Source organism: Microcebus murinus, chromosome 10, assembly GCF_040939455.1.
Source record: "Microcebus murinus isolate Inina chromosome 10, M.murinus_Inina_mat1.0, whole genome shotgun sequence".
NCBI classification, from domain to species: Eukaryota; Metazoa; Chordata; class Mammalia; order Primates; family Cheirogaleidae; genus Microcebus; species Microcebus murinus.
Window position 1 is genome coordinate 20,667,956 of NC_134113.1, and position 23,005 is coordinate 20,690,960.

The 23,005-nt window shown below is 38.0% G+C and overlaps 2 protein-coding genes across 4 annotated transcripts in view; one reads left to right on the forward strand and one right to left on the reverse strand.

Moving 5' to 3' along the window:
- Positions 1-385, reverse strand: part of SCYL2 (SCY1 like pseudokinase 2) — a 57,943-nt gene extending 57,558 nt beyond the window's left edge. Inside the window, exon 1 of the mRNA XM_020287900.2 lies at positions 166-385. The gene's annotated coding sequence lies outside the window, so the exon portion shown is untranslated. The remainder of the gene's footprint in view (positions 1-165) is intronic.
- Positions 51-21,139, forward strand: DEPDC4 (DEP domain containing 4). Of its 3 annotated transcripts, none has more exons than XM_076007087.1 (10): positions 51-126; positions 2,751-3,162; positions 3,724-3,869; positions 8,918-9,104; positions 11,336-11,562; positions 13,014-13,156; positions 13,237-13,362; positions 16,157-16,235; positions 18,868-19,074; positions 20,869-21,139. In XM_076007087.1, the coding sequence occupies exons 2-9, from the start codon at positions 2,906-2,908 to the stop codon at positions 19,041-19,043; spliced, it is 1,341 nt and encodes a 446-aa protein (XP_075863202.1). In that variant the 5' UTR covers positions 51-126; positions 2,751-2,905; the 3' UTR covers positions 19,044-19,074; positions 20,869-21,139. The 3 variants fall into 3 exon arrangements, with proteins under 3 accessions (XP_075863202.1, XP_075863201.1, XP_020143310.2); XM_076007086.1 differs by lacking the exon at positions 51-126 and adding an exon at positions 496-644; XM_020287721.2 differs by lacking the exon at positions 51-126 and adding an exon at positions 496-644 and having other exon boundaries at positions 18,868-19,051.
- The last annotated feature ends 1,866 nt before the right edge of the window (positions 21,140-23,005 follow it).

Consider the following 23,005-nt stretch of genomic DNA (forward strand, 5'->3'; position numbering starts at 1 on the left):
CAGCCGGCAGGCCCGTCACCAGGCAACAGTCGCCAGCCCGGACCGCCCGGGGAGGCCTAGCCCCGGCGCGGGTCCTTCTCCATTCCCTCCTCGCCGGCCTCGGGAGCCTGGGCGAGAGCGCGTCGGGTAAGGGAGGTCGGCGGGTGCCGGCGGCCGGTCACTCACCTCTTCCCTCTCTTCCAAGGAGGGGCGGTGCTGGGGCTCGTTCCCCACGCCCCCTAAACGCCGCCGGGCTGTTCCAGCTCAGCCTTCGCGCCTGGCCGCCGCAGCTGGCTTACTCCATAGCCTCCGCCACCCCAGCGGCCGCAAAGGCTGGAGCTGGAGCAGGGGAGGGGAGGGGAGGGGAGGGACCGGGGGCGAAGAGTGAGGGAGGGGGAAGAAGACCGAAAGACCTGCCGGCTAGGACATGACGTCACTTCCTGCTGGTTCGGAAGGGGCGGGGTCCAGGCTGCCCTCCGCCCCCGAGTGGCAGGTGGGGGCGGGGTTACAGGGCTTGGGGGAGGAGCCGGCGTGCGACCTCATGGCGGTTCTTTTGACTCCGCGGTTCCGTAGGCTTGACACCCGGAACGAACTTCCCGGCCCAGGGCGGAACGGGCCAGGTTCCAAGAACCCTAGAGGTGGCTTCTGCCGGAAAAGGAGGACAGGTAGCCCTATAGATCCTAGCAAAATGTGTAGCGAGGTCGCGGTAGGGGGTGCCGCTGAGGGGAGCGGGTGGTTCGGGCTCTGCTCCTCGGGGTTCCGGGGCCCCGCCCCTTTCCTGACCGGGTCCCCTTCCGGGGCCCCCTGCTCTTCCATGTCCTGGACTCGGGACCCCGGACCCAGCCTTTTCAGGGGTTACTCTGGTGAAGTGACCTAGAAGAAGCCGTGCTTCTCAAACTTTAATATGCGCACGAATCACCTAGGGATCTTGTTAAAATGCAAATTTTTATTCAGGAGTAGGGTCTGCTAATCTGCGTTTCTAATAAATTCCCAGATGATGCCAATGCCGCTGTTCTCTAGGCAATTATTAGAACAAAAAGGGGTTAAAGTACTAGAAGACAGGCCGGGCACGGTGGCTCATGCCTGTAATCCTAGCACTCTGGGAGCCCGAGGCGAGACCAGCCTGAGCAAGAGTGAGACCCAAAAACCAGCCTGGCGTGGTGGCGCCCACCTGTAGTCCCAGCTGCTCGGGAGGCTGAGGCAAGGAGGATCCCTTGAGCGGAGTTTGAGGTCGCTGTGAGCTATGATGATGCTTACTGCACTCTAACCAGGGCGACAGAGCGAGACCCAGTCTCAAAAAAAGAAGCACAAGAAGGCAGGTTCCTTGAGCTGGGAGACCGTTTCTTTAACCTAGTCACTTGCTTAAGGTTAGAGAGGCAGATTGTCCACAGAAAATATTAATAGCTAGTCTTCACCGCTCGCTCATAGCTTCTCGTCCTCTCCCAACACCTCTGGTACCACACGCCTCCTCTTCTGTCCACAGTGTCTGTGGCTAAGATTTCTAGAGTGGACAGACGGACAACTTATGTTACAAAAAGAATTTGAGGGTGTATTTTTATTTCTGTCTTTTGTCATAAACATCAAGCTATTATGTAAAATTGGGCATATTCCAGTTATCCATAGTTGAGGGAGAAGAGGGCTTAAATTCTTGGATTCTGTCCCCTAAAATATCCAGGGCAACATGATAGCTGTTTCAATTTATTCCTTTATCATACTTAAAAATTTTTAATTAAAATTTTGCTGTGTTGTGGGAAATGGACTACTAATTAGGGGTTCCTTTTTGGAGTGATGAAATGATTATAGTAATGAGTGCACAACTTTGCGAATGTACTAAAAACACCGAAGTGTACACTTTAAAACTGAATTTATGGTATATGAATTATATCTCAGTAGTTTTTGCTGTCTCCAATTAATTTAAAAAAGAAATATATACACATTATAAAAATTCAGAAACAGATGGAATAAAAAATGAAAATCCTTTCACCAACCACTTTTACAATCCTTCCCAAAGATTAATAGTTTGAAGTGTATTCTTCCAGATCTTTCTATTTATTTACATACATTTGTGTGTAGATTGGGAATTCATTTTTACCTAAGTAGGATCATAAGATACAAATTGTTCTGCTCAGCTGTATATTTTTTATTTTGGGGGGGAGGTTTCCCTACTTAATGAGCTCCTTCCAATGCTATAAACATAGCTACACTTCACTCTTTCTAATGGCTGCCTACTCTCCTATAGTAGTAAGGCTATACCATAAGTTATTTAACTATTCCCCAAGTGATGGGCATTTTGATTGTTTCCAGGTTTTCATTGTTTATCAGCAAACTTTTTTTTTTAACAAGAACAGCTGACGGACATATTAGTTTTATTCAGTTCCTTGCCTAGATCTCTTTGATGAAGGGCTTGCCATTCATCAAAAAGGCAAAAAGAAGAAAGAAAAGGCAAATAGCTGGATGGAGCTTGATAATAATCAAGATTCAAATGTTTTGCATTTCTTTTCAATGTGTCCTGAAATAATATTCTTGACGATTAAGTATAGCTAGTAGTTAATCATGTAATAATAATATATTTCACATCAGTAAAGCAAGTTCCTAGGTTTACTCTATTTTTATTGGCAGACCAATATGCTGCAACTTTAGCAAATATAGTTTACATAAGGTGGGAGATGAAACTTAGGAAAGACATTAGCAGCAGATATACCTTCAAAACTGAAAAACTTACATATTTTTGTGTAATCTAAATTTGTTAGAAACTTTTTTTTTTTTTTCAGGATGCTCTGTTCCTTTTCAAGCTACTCAGCTATGGGATGGTATTATTCACTCCCTTCAGACCCAAGTGGAAATAAAAAGAAGGAGGCATCATTTACGAACATACAAAAACTGTTTTACTGGTTCTGATGCTGTTGATGTGGTATTAAGTCATCTTATGCAAAACATGTGCCTAAGTAGCAGTGATATCTCTCGTCTTAAAGGAGTTCGTCTTTGCCAAGTTCTAATGAATCATAAAGTATTTGAACCAGTAGGAATGAAACTATTCAAAAATGATAAGGAATTAGAGTTTGAAGATTCCAACAATAGTCTCTACAGGTTTCTAGGCAATGAATCATCTTATGTTTTTTGCAAAAGAAAAAAGGATACTGAGAATGGGTTCATGGATGAAATAAAAGCAAAAGAATCTTTAAGGTTAGTGTTAACCAAGATACAGTGTTATATTGTGTTTAGTCCCTGGAATAACTGTAGTCATTGAGCTAGATTTGAATGTTATACTTTCCATTTTTTTCAGAAGTCAAAAAAAGAAATAACTGTGTAAAAATTAATCCACTTCTTCATTTGCTGTAAAACTGTTGTGGAGAACATTATCACACAAATTTTTCAGAATTTATGCCAAGAAAAACTTTATGTCCTCTGAGAATTTGATATATTTTAAAATTTTGAAAAATGATTTAGCCAATGTAATAAAAACCAAAATTCTCTGGAAACTCAGAGCAAAAACTGTCTACACCATCATAGCAATGATATTAACCTTAGAAATATAATAGCATGTATGCTTTCTCTTTATTTAGAATTCCAGTTTGTCCTCTTTTGGTGATATTTTATTAAATTTATTACTTGTATCTTTTACTGTAAGCTGCCTGAAATCCTTTTTGGAAAGAGAATATTGAATAAATTTTAATAAATTAAAATGTATATTTGAAATGTTAGTCCCATATATAATGAAAAAATTCACATATTGTTTTTTAACAGACCAGAAGATGAAATGATTTCAAATCCTCTAGCACAAGAGATTAGTGAGGAAAGAATTGAAGAACTTACTCAGAAAATGAGTGGGTATCCAGCTTTACCTCCAAATATCACAGTTAACAAACCTAATCTCCAGCTTTCAAAAGAAGGTAATTTCAGTTTTCATTGTTTTTTTTCCCAAACTTTGTAAGGAAGAACTTAATTTTTTAATAGACTTCTTAAGAGCAGTTTCAAGTTCACAGCAAAATTGAGCAGGAAGTACACAGAGAGTTCCTGTATATCCCTTGCCTCCACTGACAGTCTCCCCCTTTCAACATCCAGTGGTACATTTGTTATAATCAATGAACCTACGCTGATACATTGTTATCACCCAAAGCCCATAGTTTGCATTAGGGCTCACTCTTGGTCTTGCACGTTTTATGGGTTTGGACAAAGGTGTGATGACATGTATCTGTCACCACAGTATCATACAGAATAGTTTCACTGCCCTAAAAATCCTCTGTACTTCACCTACGCATTCCTCCCTTCTTTCTAACCCCTTGCAGCTACTAATATTTTTACTGTTCCTAAGAACTGATGTTGTAGATGTGATAAAAAATAGTGTATTTGCTGTGTTGTCTCTCTGCTTCTCTTCCCTGTGTTTCCTTCTACATAGCAATTACATCCAGCAAGACAAGTGAGGCAACACAGATCTACTAACACTTTATTTTTTACAATGACCATGACCAGATTAACTGGAGGTGCTAGAGTACATACTACCAGAGAAAATATGCAGAATCACTACCAGTCATTATTTATAATCCAAGACCATCTTCTTATGAGTGTATCCTTTGTCTGTTGTATGAATCCCTCCCAAATATCTCCCTGCTCTTTCCCTTTCTCAGAACAAACTAGCTAAGCTACCTGTTGCTCCACTCTTCTTCATCTACTTGTGTTTTTCTCCTTCTAATGTCACTAATGGTAGAAAGAAGAGCCATATAGGCAGGGGAATTAGGAGGGGTACACACATAATTCATTGATGGTTACACCCTTTACTACATTTGGTCAAACCATAACAGAAGCAAGACAAGCATGAATTGCACACTAGAGAAGAGCGGGTATAGAGTGAGAAGATGAACTAGAAGAGTCTGAGAAAGACTCATATTTGGAGGACAAGCAGAAGAAGAACCCAAAAAGTATCGTGTTTATCTATTACAAATGAAAAAAATAACTTTTCCCATCATTTTTCTTTGAGGTCATGGAGTATCACTAGAAATTCCTAACTAAAAGTGGATGTAATTTATCAGTAACAGTATTAATAAGAATAATTTCCACATATAGGGCCTTTCTCTATACTAAGTAATTTGTTATGCATTTTATATTTATTACCTGCAATCTCATAATAGGCCTATAAAGGGGGGTAAAACTCCCATTTTGTAGTTGGGGAAACAGAAAGATCACATTTAAAAAAAGACACAGGAGGAAAGCAAAGCTGGCACTCTAATGTACTTTTTAAAGTATTTTTATTTTTATCTTTTTTTTATATGTGCATGATGTAGAGCATTCAACTAACTCAACAAGTTGTTTTTTTATTTTTTTTGAGACAGAGTCTCGCTTTGTTGCCCAGGCTAGAGTGAGTGCCATGGCGTCAGCCTAGCTCACAGCAACCTCAAACTCCTGGGCTCAAGCAATCCTGCTGCCTCAGACTCCTGAGTAGCTGCAACTACAGGCATGTGCCACCATGCCCGGCTAATTTTTATTTTCTATATATATTAGTTGGCCAACTAATTTCTTTCTATTTATACTAGAGATGGGGTCTTGCTCTTACTCAGGCTGGTTTCGAACTCTTGAGCTCGAGCAATCCGCCCGCCTCGGCCTCCCAGAGTGCTAGGATTACAGGTGTGAGCCATAGTGCCCGGCCACTCAACAAGTTTTATTACAAAAAAATAATTCCCTACCCTTCTTTCACTCATTTCCTCCTCCTCAGGCACAGCCATTTACAACTCATAACTCTAAATAGCATACTTATATTGCTACTTCGTGATGTTTCAGTTTTAGAAACATCTATTAATTTTCTACAAAGGAAAATGGATATTTGGGCTTCTTTCCTTCCTTGTATCTATCTTACAACACTTCCCCATCCCTCCATCTTTTCAGTATAATTTGAAGATTACTTTGATTAGAGCAGTAAGCTATTTTTACATTATTTTGGCAATAAAGGCTGTTCAGAGTTCAGGTATATATTAAACTATGATTCCTTTTTCTTAACAACATTTTGTTTTCCTTAGGGCAAATACATTTTTTTTTTCTGTTTTGCCTACACATTCATACACATTTCCAGCTACAAACTCTCCAACATTTATTCTCCTCATTTATTGGGATATTCAGATATATTAGGTATTTTATCAATTTCATCTTCTTAGGGAAATCCTCTCCACAAGATTTCTGTTGTGTTTCAACCTGGACTGGTTGCCCTCTGTGTTCAGTTCACAGTGGTCATCCTGGAATCTTCATTCCCCATCAATGTGGAGGTTACCTTTGCCTATCTCTTACATTGGATCTCCTATTTCCTGTCTTCTGTGCCATCGTTTTTCTTGTTTATTCCTCATTTTAGTGGCACACATTTTCTAGTAGTTTCCTGAGAAAGGGCATATGGGCAATAATTTATCTGTTGATGTGTCTGAAACTTTTTCTAGCCTCTAATTTGATTGACAGTTAGAATTATAGGTTGGAAATAATTTTCCCGATAATTTTTAAGGCATTTCCCCATTGTCTTCTAGCTTCCTTCATAGGTGTTGAGAAGACTAAAGCCATTCTAATTAATGACCCTTTGTATCTGATCTGTTCCCCACTAGCACCCCTGAAATGTGCAGGGTCTTCTCTTTTCCCAAGCTTTCTGAAATTCTAAAGTAATGTGCTTTAAAGTAAATCTATTTTCATCCGCTGGACTGTTGCAATCTAGAAATTTTCTTAGATTGTTTTAATGAGGATTTTCCCCATTCCCCCTAAGTCTACTTTCTCAGTGCTAATTCTGATCTCTTATTGAGATATTAGACCTTCTAAACTAGTCCTCTAATTTTTAGGTATTTTTTTCTCTTATTGTCCATCTTTTTTGTGTTTTTGGTTTTATCTACTAGGAGGTATCATCAAATTTATCCTCCAACCTTTTTATTGATATCTAAGAGCACTTTTTTCCCCTTCCTTTTTTCTTCCTTTTTTTTAATTATTATTTGTTACTTTTTTTTTTCTTTTTCTTTTGCTTGACCACAGCATCAGGTTCTTCCTCTTTTTTTTTTTTTTTTGTAAAAGCAGTTTTAAGTTCTCAGAATTGCCTTTTTCATGGCATCTTGTTTTTGTTTTATGGCTGCTTGTCTTGGTTACCTATGTCCCTGGCACCTAGAGCAGTGCATAGCTCAAAATAGTTCTCAATATGCCAGAGAAGGAATACTTACGAAAAATTTTTTAAAATAGTTCTTAATAAATATTTTTTGAATAAATAAGTGTTCTGTCTTGATGCTCTTGCAGATGAGTCTTTTTCCTACATCCGGACTTACTCATATTTAATTTGTGACTTGATAAAATTTTTCTTACTCTTTTCATAGGTGCCTATCTTTGCCTCCTTACTTAGGGTGTGACTGCTTGAGGCCCACTATTTGTTATATTAATATATCTTTTTCTAGCACCTTGTTCAGAGCCCTGCCCAAAGGTGGGTGTTAAGCAAATGTGGACTGATTGATTAGAGACCATTGATGATCTCAAGTGTTCACTAAAAGATGTTGATTCAATTTCTTTTTGGCCAATAGCTTGGAGAAAACAAACTCAGATCCCTTTAGAAGCCAGGCAGTATTTAGTTATCAGAAATGTAGGAAAAAAACATATAATGCTATTTTTTCTCGAAACGTATGACCCTCTGTTCTTTTCCTGTATAACAGAGAGATAAAAGTACTGGGAAATCAACTTTTACTGTAGCAAAAACAATGGGACAATACCATGAAAATGGCAGCTGACACTCAGTTTTCAGTCTTTGGGGTACAGTGGAGAGTTGTGGGTTTGTTGTAAACTGGAAATGGAATGCAAATCCAAAGGGCATGGCTCTAATTTATATCAGCTGATTTTGGTCATGCATTAATTTAGGCCCAGTATTGTGAGATTTTATGATTTTTTTAAAATAGAGACTTGAGGCCGGGCGAGGTGGCTCACGCCTGTAATCCTAGCTCTCTGGGAGGCCGAGGCGGGCAGATTGCTCCAGGTCAGGAGTTCGAAACCAGCCTGAGCAAGAGCAAGACCCTGTCTCTACTATAAATAGAAAGAAATTAATTGACCAACTAATATATATAGAAAAAATTAACCGGGCATGGTGCCACAAGCCTGTAGTCCCAGCTACTCAGGAGGCTGAGGCAGGAGGATTGCTTGAGCCCAGGAGTTTGAGGTTGCTGTGAGCAAGGCTGACGCCATGGCACTCACTCTAGCCTAGGCAACAAAGCGAGACTCTGTCTCAAAAAAAAAAAAAAAAAAATAGAGACTTGAAACCCATAATTTTATGTGAAATCTCCCATTTATATACAAGGTAATTTTTTTGGAAGTACTTTATAACCAAACAAATCATGGCTATTGGCCAAATTTAGTCCACTGGCCACTGGATTGGGAACTCAGCAAGAGATCTATCATACCTGTAATTTTGTTAAAAAGAAAAACAAAATAGTGATTATGATCTGATGGTTAGGATAATGAAAAAATTAACAACAGGAATAACAAGAAACCCAAGTGAAGATTAATACTTTAAAAACAATAAATCTTTTCTGATTGGGGGTAAGTAGAAAAAAAAAATTACAATTATCTGTTGCTATGAATAGAAAGATAAATAGTAATCTGATATTCTCTCAGATGTGTAAAATAATTTACAAGCATGACTAGTAGCTTTTTATATTTGGAATTAACATAGTATCGGCCTTAAAGTTAGATAATATCTCTTTATAATCAACATAACCAGAAAATAAAATGAATATGGCCCATAACCCTGGTGTCTGTTTAAAGGTCAATCTTAAAAAGAAAAATAATAACATTACAAATTTAAATTATCCTAGTATTAATCCATTGTATTGCTATTAAAATAGTTTTTCTTTTGTATTATTTAGAAATGAGAAAATATTATAGTTATCAGTTAAATGTGTATATTTTATTTATCTGCCTTGATAGTTACAGTATTTTTCTTTTTAAGCTGTGGAAGATGTTTGGAAACAACAAACATTGTTACGTATCCTTCAGTTGATTGACCTTCCATTCTTGGAAAATATTTTGGAGCCTCAAGTTAAAACACAAAATCTTCAATTAATTAAAGAGGAAGATCTTATTATCTCTAACACTTGCGTAGACAGAGACCTTATTCCAAGCTTATGTCTACCTGAGTAAGTGACCACTTTTAAATTTTAATTATAATTTATAATTAAAATTTTTTTCACATATTTGTCCTTGGTATTTTAAGATGTGAGAACATATTCATATTACAAGGTGATATCTCTGTGAAAAAATTAATCACTGTGAATTTTCATTTGCTCTAACAAAGAAAGCCATTGGTTATGACCTACGAGAAGATCATTGGAAATTGGAGTGGTTTCATTCACTTGAATTCATTTATATGTCAATCATCTTCTCCCTGCAACTATTCAAAGTTCTATCATTTTCATTTCATGACCCTCAAATAATATAACTATGACAATTCCTACTACTTTATTTATCCTTGCCTTATAAGAATCCACAGTTAGAAGGGGAAACAAACATGAAAAAAAAAATTACAGTCCAGTGAGATGAGCCCTATCATAAATCAGTCTCATTTATGGATTAGTGATTTAGGGAACCCTATAACCTGAATGAGGCTCCCTTCCCTTTTACTCTCAACTCCAAGATATTTGTCACTCTTAAATAAACTAGCTGCTAGGAACTATAGGTATCAGACCTTGAGTACTGTTGGGATCCCAGCAGAGAGAACTGATATAATGCTTTCTCCTGTATGGGGCAAATAGGAAAATAACATCAGACTCCAGCGGTAAGGAACAGAAAACTTCAGATCCTGGAGAGAGATTAGCGATCAGAGACCTGTGGACCCACTTAGTCAACTGCAGTCCTGTTTGCACATGGCAGGTTTCCCTTATTCACAGTAGGCCAAAAAAAGCCCAGAAGGCTGAGTCTTCCCCGCCCTTGACTCAGGGATAGTACGGTGACACCAAAAAAGAAACAGGGTTTCAGGCTGGGCACAATGGCTCACGCCTGTAATCCTAGCACTCTGGGAGGCCAAGGCGGGAGGATCGCTTAAGGTCAAGAGTTCGAAACCAGCCTGAGCAAGAGTGAGACCCCATATCTACTAAAAATGGAAAGAAATTAATTGGCCAACTAAAAATATATAGAAAAAATTAGCCAGGCATGGTGGCACATGCCTGTAGTCCCAGCTACTCGGGTACTTGGGAGGCTGAGGCAGAAGGATCACTTGAGCCCAGGAGTTTGAGGTTGCTGTGAGCTAGGCTGATGCGCACGACACTCTAGCCTGGGCAACAGAGTGAGACTCTGTCTCAAAAAAAAAAAAAAGAAAAGAAAAGAAACAGGGTTTCTTCAAATATTAATACTTCTGCAGGAAATTGGCAGCAGCCAGTCTGCCTTTATAAGCTTCCGGGCAGAAAGGGCAGGTTATCTGTAAGAGAAAAGCAATCAAACTGTCATTAGTGTTTTCATCTGCAGTGCTATGATCTAGAAGATAATGAAATGCACATGTTAGGCAAGATATACCATTCATCTGTCAGGGGAAAAAGAAGGAAGGAAAGAAGACAGGCAGGCAAGACATTTGAGGATCACCAAAAATTCATATAGTGTATTACTCAGGAACCCCATCCAAAGAAAATATTTGAAGAAAGACTTTAATCAGACTACAAAGAAATAACCAAACTTCAAGATGGGGAAAGATGAAGAGAACATACATTGGTAAATAATACGCTTTAGTCTTTGATCTCTCACTGATATTTTCCCTTCCTTCCACTTTGTATGCATACATGTACACATTGCATAGACACACTCACACTAGCTCTAAGTAGATATGGTAAGACTATGGGAGAATGTATAAAATAAAAGTTAAGTCAAAAAGAAGGGACATACTATTAAGGAACATAATAATAAATACTAACCTATCTCAGTAAGAGATAAGGGGTGGGAGGGCAGCAGATGTGGAAGAGTATTTAAAGGCCTTCCAAAGAAGTCACTGGAGGGAGGGGAAGTGCTAGGACCCCAAATTTCTTATCAGGGTGAGGAGATAAGAAAGGTAAAACAGTATGTGGTGGGATAAACAGTGCATCTGTGTTGTGGAAATGTTTGATATATTCAAATACTAACAGAACCATAGATATCTCATTATTGGAGCAGTTAAAGGGAAGGGAACCACTAATGGAATGGAACAGAACACATGAACTCCTCTGAATGAAATCTAACAAAATTAAGAATGTATAATAAAAAAGGTGGCTAAAAAATACTTTAAGCCCTTGAAAATTATATAAATAAAAAAATAAACTAAATTTTATTACATTTTATCAAATAGTGCATTGGTTAAATATAAATGTTAACCATTGTTTTATTTTGTTTTGCATTTTCCCTCCAGGATTGATAACTGGCTTAATGCAGCAATTGAGTGCTTAGAATATTTTCCTGACCAGTTAATAGTTACAGTTAGTCATCAGTTAGTGCAAAACAGAAATGAAGAGCCAAGATTGAATATTCAGAAGAAGATACTCTTTGATGTCATAGTAAAATATTATAATCAAGAGAGAAATTGCATATTAACTGATGAGTATTTTGATATTCATTCAGCAGTTATTGAACTTTTAGGTAAGAGGATGTTTACACTTTAATTTTTTGTTTAATGAAACATTTTTGAATTATAAATTGAAGTAGAAAATTTTATGTATTATGAGTATTACTTTTTTTTCTTTTTCTTTTTTTTTTTTTTTTTTAGAGATGAGGTCTTGCTCTGTCACCCAGGCTAGAACACAGTGGCACAATTGTAGCTCACGACAGCCTTGAACTCCTGGGTTCAAGCAATCCTGCCTCAGCCTGCAAAGTAGCTGAGACTATAGGCATGTGCCATTGTACCCAGCTAATTTTTTTCATTATTTTAAAGACAGGGTCTTGTTATGTGGCCTAGGTTATATAGACATATTAAAATTAAAATATATATTTTAATATTTTTCTTAAATGGTGTCAAAGTACTTCAAGGAGTCTTTTTCACTTCACTACTATTGCTTGTCATGAAAATTGTACTATCAAATGTAACTAGTGTAGTACAGGACATAAATCTAAGGTACAGTACATCACAGGGACATTCTATGAAACATATATTGTTATAGTACAGAGATTAGAGAACTAAGGTACCTAGAAATACTAATTTCTTAGGTATTAATTTGGTGACATAAACATTGAATGACATAATAGGTCACTTTTTTTTAAGCTGTGTAAGTGGCCATATTATTTCATGTTACAAACAAAATACTAGCTGGGTGTGGTGGCCACATCTGTAATCCCAGCCACTCTGGAGGCTGAGGCAAGAGGATCACTGGAGCTCAGGAGTTCGAGACCAGCCTAGGCAACATAGCAAGACCCCTATCTCTGAAAAAAAAAAAAAAATTTTTTTTTTTTTTGATACAGAGTCTTACTCTGCCTGGGCTAGAGTGCCATGGCGTCAGCCTAGCTCACAGCAACCTCAAACTCCTGGGCTCAAGTGAGCTTCCTGCCTCAGCCTCCCGAATAGCTGGAACTACAGGTGTGCGCCACCATGCCCAACTAATTTTTTCTATATATTTTTAGTTGTCCAATTAATTTGTTTCTATTTTTAGTAGAGACGGGGTCTTGCTCTTGCTCAGGCTGGTCTTGAACTCCTGACCTCAAGTGATCCTCCCACCTCGGCCTCCCAGAGTGCTAGGATTACAGGCGTGAGCCACCTGCCCAGCCAAAATTTTTTTTTTAATTAGCCAGGCATAGTGGTACACGCCTGTAGTTCCAGCTACTCAGGAGGCTGAGGCGGAAATATCACTTGAGCCCAGGAGTTGGAGGCTGCAGTGAACTATGATTGTGCCACTGCACTTCAGCCTCAGGAGCAAAGCATGATATCAGCTCTTAAAAATTTCCTGTGTGTTTGCAATATTTCATAATAAAAAATTTTAAGTGTAAAAATGAACCTGCAGACCAATACATTATAGCATTTTAATTGATAACTAATAAGTACTTACTATAATCTCCATTTTCTATTCCTTGCTTTGTCTTCTTTTTAACCCATGTAACAGAAAGTGAGAAAAGAACAGAAGCCCTGGAAGCTATACAGCTGTATTTAAGATTATTGTTGCCCAATGTTAGAGAAGAATTACGACGGCTGCTTACTTTTATGGCTATTGCATCAGAGCCTAATGCCTACAAGTTGCAAAAACAGGTGAAAAAATTTGCAATAACAGTTTTACAATTTTTTCCTTTAAAAACCAGTTAAGCTAATGTTAATCTTTCTGTTTACAGTATGATAACAAAACAGTGGTCCTGAAAACTCTTGCCAAAGCAGTTCTGCAAACCAAATCATTATTAAAAGTGCGAGCAGAACAACTGGTCCGGTTTCTGCTGGAGTATCACTCTGAGCTCTTCAAGGTATCTCTGGCAGTTTGCCTGGGCACATTTATTACTAAGCTGTTTGGGTCCAGCAAAAAGGCAAATCATTCCCTTAATAAATAATTTACTGAGAGCCGTGAATGTGCAGAGTTTCAAGGAATGCTGTCTCCCCACACCCACTAAAGAGAAGGAAGCAGACTTAAAACAGTTTTGGTAAATATAAATTTGCAAATAGATTGATCAATTTATTAAATTTTCCATTACTATGTACCAGGCACTGTTATGCTTGGCATACATCAGTGAACAAAATACAAAAGTCCAGGCCCTTAAGGAGCTTATGTCCAGGTAGAAGAAGACAGACAATTAAAAGATACACACAATCAATCATCAAATCATATAGTTTGATAGGTGATAAATCTAATAGAGAAAAAAAAGAGCAGGTTAAAAGGATTTATGGATGCAAGGGCAGGGGTGGGCATGAGCTTACAGTATTAAATAGGTGGCCAGGGTTGGGCTCACTGAGAGAGCAAGATCTGGGCAAAACTGGAAGGGGAGAAAGAGTTAGTTAATCAATGGCTCTGGGATTGGGGGTAGTGGTTTTGGGCAGAGAGAATAGAATGGTTCCCAGAACAGAGGCCCTGGGAGTGAGGGGGTGCAGGCCTGAGTGTTGAAGAACAGCAAGGACGTGGTGAACAGAGGGGAGAGTAGTATGAGATGAGATCACAGAGGCAGGGGTGGGCACGCAAGTCACAGTAAGACCCTTGTAGGCCACTGGAGGTTGCTTCTCCTTGGAATAAAATGGGGAATCATTGGAGGGTTTGAGCAGAACCCTCCAGAAAATTCATAAAGATCACTCAAATTTTGTATTGGAAATAGATTACAGAGGAGCAAATGTAGAAGAGGAACTCTTTTTAGGACGTTGTTGTAATAATCTGAGCAAGAGATATGGTGACTTAAAACAGGTCGCAGTAGTATTAGTAAAACATGGTAAAATTTTTAATGTGTTTTGAAATGTTTTAGAAGAAGATTAATTTTAGCCTCACTACTATATTTTGGTTCCAGAAAGTAGTATGAATACTTTTAGTGGTGTTATTTCTCCAAAGTCTTGAGACCATAAGGAATTGTTCCTTTGGTTAATTATGTTGTCTCATGTCATAAACATACTGGTTCAAATTTCATAGCAGTTCCAGTAGTCCCAAGTATGCAGGAGGCTGAGGTAGATGGAGTTTGAGTCCACCCTCAGCAACATAGCAAGACTCTGTCTCTCTCTCTCTTTATATATATATATATGTGTGTGTGTGTGTGTGTGTGTAAATTATAGCAGTTCTGTCAACCTTAACTGAAGTTTATTTTCCATTATTTAAGAGAAAAAGGAAGTACTAAGTACAATAGAGGCAGTCCCCCATTTATGTATTTTTAATGAAACATATATGAAGAGCTCATTTGTAAGTCAGTTGTTAGGTACTCTATACCTTGTTTTCATTTAAAAAAAAAAAGAATAAATGGAGGTTAGGGCCCAGGTTACATAATGTTTGATCGTACAATCACTAAACCAAATTCTCACATCTAGTTTACCTGTTAAAATGGGACCCAGATTCCAACCAGGAATTTAGAACATTCCCTCTCCCCTCCTCTTTCTTACCACTCAGCCTCTCTTCACCTTCTTCTGTCTCACCCTGCCTCCTCCTCTGGGTAAATGAGGTTGCCTCTTTCCTATATATGACACAGAAGTTAGAAAAAATTTTTCATTTTTCTTATTCCCCTCATGTCAGAACTACCAGTGTCAAAAAGTAACATACTGGTTTAAATTTTATACCAGGTCACAAAGAGAAAAAAGGAACTTGACATAGGCTGGAGGAAGTGGGGGAGTACAAATCAGGAAGCAGGGAGAAGGGCTCTGATGACTGTTTCTAGAGATTAGAGGATTTGTCACAGGGGCTCTCGAACATGCCAAGCTTGTTCCTGTTATAGGGCTTTACCTACGCTGTCTGCCGTTGGCCACCGCCTCCACTCTAGCTTCTTACCCTGCTTTGTGTTTTCTTAATGGCACCTATCACTACCTGAATTAATTATATGTATTATAATATATTTGTTGATTTTTTATTAAATCGTCTTTCCTATAAGAATATAATTTCCATGAGTTCAGGAACTTGATCTGCTTGTTCAGCACCTACAACAGGACCTGTGGGTGCAATCACTAAATTTTTATTGAGAGAGAGAAAGAATTAATGAGGACAGCCTCATCGCTGGAAAGTGGCAGGGCAAGTGTAAGCTAATGAAAAGGTAGCCTGGGAACCAGGATGAAGGGGCTGTCTGGACATGAGCTTCAGGGTTGGTAGGGCTAGGAAGTGCCCTCTGTCACAACATTAGTTAAGGGATTATTTCTCCAGATAGACGTACTTTGGTGTAACCATACTGGAAAAGGAGTATTTATCTATTTTGAGAAAATAATGTTTTCATATATTTTAGAACTACTATTTATATATGGACCATGTAATTACAATGTAAGCTTATTTAGACAAATGCTGTTATGGAAGTAAAAATAATTTTTATTGTTATAGGAAAACATCTCACTAATGATGGGTTAACCTGATTTCAAATATAGTACATATGTGAAAGCAGAAAATAAGATTTTAAGAGTAAAAAAAAAAATGTTAAAAATTCATCCCCCTTATAATTCAGAGGCCTCCTACCACCCACTCTTTCTCTGCACCTGCAATCCTCTTTGCCTATTCATTGGTCAAAAATATTGAGGATTTTTTTTTTTCTATGTTGAATTCCTGGCTAAAAAAAAAATCATATTAAATATCTGAAAATATCTGTTTTTATGTAGACACCAGTTACTTTATTGGACCTGGTTAGTAAGAAACTTAAGAAGCTTCTACATGGAGAAGATCCAGATGCTGTATCAGGTATTGATTCCAACTTGTTCCTTTTTTATCATTAAGTGACTGCTGTGGCCAAGTGAGTTGGAAGGCATTAAAGATGAGTATGTGATGAATATAGGTATGATATTATAAAAGGTGGTTACAGTGAAGTTGTTTTTTAGTATCTCCAGGGCAGGTTCTTCTCTAGTTCTTTTTGGAAGCCCTTTGTTTGATTACCTTTCTACTAACAGTGGAAACTTTGTATCTCTCTGCTGCTCCTGGTTCTCACCTCTCCTTCGATCATTACCCACTTGCCTTCTCACCTGCTCTCTGCTGTCTGTTTTCCTGACTCTCTCAGATTCTTTTTCTGGTTTTTCGTCTCTCTCCCTTGCCCCCTTCTTTTCTAGGGGAAGGATCAAATTTTATAAAGAGCCTGACCCCCAGTTGGATAGACTCCACAATTCTTTTTACTCAGTGTCTTGTGGGAATTTATCTAATTCCTTAATTTAGAATTTTTTTAACTATAAAATATTTTTAATCCAAATTTCCTAAGATTGTCATGTGGTATACAAAAAGCATGAAACATATTCATTTTGGGTGTTCAGGCCAAATTGTCTGGGCAAGTCATTTAACCCATTTGTGAAAATAGGGGAGTATAGTACAATAAGATATTTTGAGAGACACCACATTCACATAACTTTTATTGCAGTATATTGTTATGATTGTTCTATTTTGTTATTAATTATTGTTAATATCTTACTGTGCCTAGTTTATAAATTAAACTTTATCATAGGTATTTATGTATAGAAAAAAACATAATATGTCATAGGGTTTGGTACTATCTGAAGTTTCAGGCATCCACTGGGGGTCTTGGGATATATCCCCAGCAAATAAGGGTAGACTACAGTATTTACTTGAATGTTGCAGTGGAAAAGGCAGATTAGAGCATTAAAAGCTGGGATTTTGCTTTGTCTTGTGTTGCAGAAGGATAGGAGTACAAGAGAATGGAGGATACACATTGATGAGGCGGTGGTTCAAATGTTCAGATACGTGCTGAACTCAGGATGGGAAAGAAGAAATACTATAAGGGAGGCTGATGAACAAAGAAAAGTGACACATCTAGATTTTATGTTCTGAGATTAAAGAAAGTAGACAAAGCTAAGGGCAGAATAACAAAGTGGTAAAGACCCCAAACCCTGCTTGTTCATCACCTACAATAGTACCTGTGGTTGCATATAGCAATCACTAAATTTTTATTGGGAGAGAGAAAGAATTAATGAGGACAGTGGCTGGAAAGTGGCAGGGCAAGTGGAAGCTAATGAAAAGGTAGCCTGGGAACCAGGATGAAGGGGCTGTCTGGACATGAGCTTCAGGGTTGGTAGGGCTAGGAAGTGCCCTCTGTCACAACATTAGTTGAGGGATTATTTCTCCAGATAGACGTACTTTGGTGTAACCATACTAGAAAATGAGTATCTATTTTGAGAAATAGATAAATGTAGAACCATGGGTTCAGATCATGTCTCAGCCACTTGTCAGCCATGTGGTCCAAGCTTGTAATTATTGTAAGGTATGGCTGATAATAATACCTCTATATCTACACCTTAGGATACTAAGGATTTAATGAGAAAAAGCATCAAAACCTTGACACATGCTAAGCACTCGTTGTAACCTATTATTATTTGAAGGATATAGATTCTAAATACAGAGTTGGTTATAGGAGTTTAAATGTTCAGAGGCTCCAGGGCATTAAAAAGTGTGTTTAGGCCGGTCGCGGTGGCTCACGCCTGTAATCCTAGCACTCTGGGAGGCCGAGGCAGGCAGATTGCTCGAGGTCAGGAGTTCGAAACCAGCCTGAGCAAGAGCAAGACCCTGTCTCTACTATAAAATAGAAAGAAATTAATTGGCCAACTAATACATATAGAAAAAGTTAGCCGGGCATGGTGGCGCATGCCTATAGTCCCAGTTACTCCGCAGGCTGAGGCAGCAGGATCGCTTGAGCCGAGGAGTTTGAGGTTGCTGTGAACCAGGCTGACACCAGGGCACTCATTCTAGCCTGGGCAACAAAGCGAGACTCTGTCTCAAAAAAAAAAAAAAAAGTGTGTTTAGATGAAGGCCATTATAGTGAAGATAGGCTGAACCTGATATTCAGGGCCTTTAGAATTTCAAATGTTAACTCACTGAGAATTGCTTTGGTGGTGTGTAAAGGCTAAGGAGTCCTCATCTGTAGATCAACATAGGGAGAAGTTCTATTGACTGCACATGGTAAAACAGCTCACAGAGCAATGAAAAAAGCAATGCTATATAATTTAGAAATTCTTTGTTCATGTTTTGAACATGCCTTTAATTTATCTGCCAAGTCATTTAAATTCTTTGTGTATTTCTCTTAAAACTGGGATAGTAGTTTCTTCTCCTATTTGCTAGATTTATTTTGGAGATCAAATAATGTATGTAAAATAAGATCATGTATGTTTTGCTAAAGTACAGAGAAATTTTTTAAAGAAACAGTATTATTACTCTGGAAAAAAGAAAATATTAATATGAGCATAGGTAACATTACTACATTTTGAAAAATAATAAGTTTAGCATAAGGCCAGTTTGGGTAAGTACATTTTAGTTGTTTTGTTTTTTTTTAATTTGCTTTTTTAATTGTGCTTTTTGTGTTTGTTTGTTTTTTAAGGCTTCACATTTTGCCAGCCCTTGACGTACGAAGAGTTTGAAAACCAAAAGGGAAGGACAATTCAATATCTTCACCAGCTGGCTCTTGAGATTAATAGTAACCCCAGCATCTCTTTGAAACAAAAGAAGAAATTACTTAAGGAATTTCAAAAACACCATCCGGAAGCTTTGAATTAACATTTCTGGTACAAGAAACTACAAACAATTTGTAAATATAAATAATTCTCCTGTGCTTTTCTCAAATTGCCATACTTATACATCAGAGAAAGGCTAGCCTCAAAGCATTTTAGATGTTTTATTTTATTTTTATTTCTGTTGATTTTATTTTAATCATGTTAAAAATGTTAAGGAAGTTTTTAACTTTAAAAAGGAATACAGGTTAATTTTCATGTATGCTTATTCACTTAATTATTATGGTGCTAAAATCACTTAACTAAATGTGCTGCTATAATATTATTAGGGATCTAATATGGTTAATTTCCTTAGAGTTTTTTCCCCACAGAAAAGGGACTTATACATGAGCTCTCCGAAGAAAGCATGCACTTCCCTTAGTATATTATTATTTTCAAGCTACTCTCTTAGGTTGCTGTAATTTAAATGACTGTGAATCATTGAAATAGAGAAAGATGCATAGAGTAGAAGATTTTAAAGGCCACAAATTTAGAATTCATAAATATCTAAAACCATGATTTTGCCTTCTGTCTCTAACTCTTCCTCAGTCCACAAAGTATTTTATGGTTGTCTTCTTTCCTTCTTATTCTTTCTTCTTCTCTTTCTTTCCCTCTCTTTCTAGCTCTCCCATGCCCTCTTTCATTTTTTCCTTCCTTGCCCACTTGCTCATGTTCTCATTCTTTCTCTTTCTGTTTTTAAATTGGTTAGTTCACTGTGGCATGATTCTCTTAATATGGCAGAGGTTACATATTTAATACCTGTTGAAAGTTACACAGAAAAAAATTCTTTTGTGGTCTTAATTTATGTCACTGATCACAGGGAAAGAAGCATAAATCATTAGTACTTGGAAAAAAATAAAATACATTGAACAGATGTTATAAGTTTTATCTTTTTATACAAAAACTGTATCAGTTGCCCTAAATTTGAAAGCTTAGATTCGAAGTTCTCAACTAAGAAGCTGGGTGCAATGGTGCACACCTGTACTCCCAGCTACTCAGGAGGCTGAGGTGGGAGGATCACTTGAGCCCAGGAGCCTAAGACCAGCTTGGGCAATGTAGTAGGAAAACAAAGTTCTCAACTACGAGTCTATGAAAAGGTTTCAAAGGACTTAAGTATAGGCCGGGTGTGGTGGTTCACGCCTGTAATCCTAGCACTCTGGGAGGCCGAGGCAAGCGGATTGGTCAAAGTCAGGAGTTCAAAACCAGCCTGAGCAAGAGCGAGACCCCGTCTCTACTATAAATAGAAAGAAATTAATTGGCCAATTAAAATATATAGAGAAAAAACTAGCCGGGCATGGTGGCACATGCCTGTAGTCCCAGCTACTCGGGAGGCTGAGGCAGCAGGGATTGCTTGAGCCCAGGAGTTTGAGGTTGCTGTGAGCTAGGCTGATGCCATGGTACTCACTCTAGCCTGGGCAACAAAGCGAGACTCTGTCTCAAAAAAAAAAAGGACTGAAGTATAATATACTTTCTGAAATTGTGGGTAATTTTTTGTGTACTTGTGCTTATGGTATTTTTCTAGGCAGAGAATCCATAACTGTCACCAGATTTTCAAAGGGGACTGTGACCCAAACACATTAAGAACCACTGGGTTAGAGAATTAATACAGTGTTGATTCTTTGTCTTCAGAGAATATACTAAAAGTCCTTATCAATGCATATTTGTATATTTGTGGATATCCTAAATACTCAGATGTTATATTAAAATAAGAGCATTAAGTTAGATTACTTATAAATTCCTTACCATTTTAAAAAAGAAACAAAAAACAAGGCAAAATGGTTCTTTGACACTAGAAGATATAACTGCCCTAATCTGTGTATGGTTATTTTTAGAGTTGGGGAGGAAATTAATACACCTGCAGTAGAAGACCTGAGAAGGTGGCTGAAGAGATACCAGGAAAATACTGGACATGTGCAGTCACACCCTATTCAGTAGAAGACGGAAGTCTCCTGATTAGGAAAGTTGCCTAATTTTAAGGTTCAGTGTGAATCAGGTGGGGAATTGCTAATCATTACTGCGAATGGCAGCCACTTTGCAAATGCTTTCAAGATATTACCATGTCCTTCGATCTGCTGTTCAGAAAATTATAACCTTAGGCAAATATCTTCCCTCTGAGCCTCTGTTTTGTTTTTTAAATCTCTAAAATCAAAATATACACACACAGATTTGTATTTATAAGATTGGATCAGGTAATATAAAAGGCACCTTCCAACTCTTTGATGGATAACAGTCTATCTGCAAATAATGGGTTAACGGGGGAGAGTGTATTATGGTAACAAGAATATGGGCTCTGGATTCAGAGACCTGGATTTGCTACTTGACCTATTTGGGCTCAAAGGCAAAATATTAGCAGTGAGAACCCTAGTTAAGTAAAATAAAATTTAGAAATAGTATTTTAAAATTACTAAATGTCAGAGTTGTTAACCATGTTTTAAATGTTCTATTATTTAGTCTGGGTGCAATAGCTCACACCTGTAGTACCAGCTACTAGGGAGGCTTAGGCAGGAGCATCACTTGAGCCCAGGAGTTTGAGGTTGCAGTGAGCTGTGATGATGTACTACTCTGGCCCAAGAAACAGAGTGAGACCCTGTCTCAAAAAAAATTTAAAAAAAATTATTATTTAATTTGTATGACATTTCCTACAACATTCCCTGATGTAGCTTATTTTTTATCTGTTTATAGATCTATATATTTACACACATACACACACAACTACTCAAGTAAACTTGTTTTCAAAGAAAAATTGACTTCTACCTAGTGGTTTTTGAAGGTTATGAGGGATTAATTTTTAGAGAAATTCCTAACAGAGTAATGCCACGCCACCTAGTGACAGCTCCATAAAATACAGTTATTAGGCTTAAAAACAAATTCCCAAAGGTGTTATCATTCAGTTTTAAACATTTGAGGGGACTTTTGTGTAAAGCATTTCTTTCTCCTATATAAATAAAATCTAGCTCCAACCACTAAAAAGCTTACTTCCTGGTAGAATATTCAGTAAATTTCCATGACAATTACATCTGATTCATACTGCTTGTCACTCTGTTTAAACTTCTTAGATTATTCACTAGTGTATGACAAAGATTATTTGCTTGATCAACCTTCAGTCATGCTCCTTAACTTTCTGCTAGGCCCATCTGTGTACTTCCTTTTAAAATCCTGTTTTAGGCCGGGCGCTGTGGCTCACGCCTGTAATCCTAGCTCTTGGGAGGCCGAGGCGGGCGGATTGCTCAAGGTCAGGAGTTCAAAACCAGCCTGAGCAAGAGCGAGACCCCGTCTCTACTATAAAATAGAAAGAAATTAATTGGCCAACTGATGTATATAAAAAAAATTAGCCGGGCATGGTGGCGCATGCCTGTAGTCCCAGCTACTCGGGAGGCTGAGGCAGGAGGATCGCTTGAGCCCAGGAGTTTGAGGTTGCTGTGAGCTAGGCTGACGCCACGGCACTCACTCTAGCCTGGACAACAAAGTGAGACTCTGTCTCAAAAAAAAAAAAATCCTGTTTTAGCAATGAACCCTCAGTACCTGATTAGGTTCTTCATCTACCACCATCTCCTCGCCTGTCTTAGGCAAGAATCTTGTTAGGTCAGTTTAGCCCTGCTTCTTGGTTATAAATTCCCAATTGCCCACATTGTAGTCAGAGTTGAGCCTAGCATTTCTCCCCCCCTGCAAAATCTCATAGCAGTGGTCCCTATACCTATTAGAATGGTCCTGAATAAAGTCTTCTTTTAACAAGTATCATTGAATAATTTTCTTTGATAGGTACTATCCAGGTAAGTGAAAGATTTTCTAACTCAAAGAAATAAATTTTGAGACAAAAGTTTTCTCCTGTCATATAGTTTATATACATAAAGAAAGTTCAAGACTGAAAGCCATTCTTGAGACCTTGAGAACTTTTTTCTGGAAATCTTTCCTGTATACTCTTTAAGCGAATTGGAAATGCTTTTATTATGCTAATTGCTTGTGTGCTAA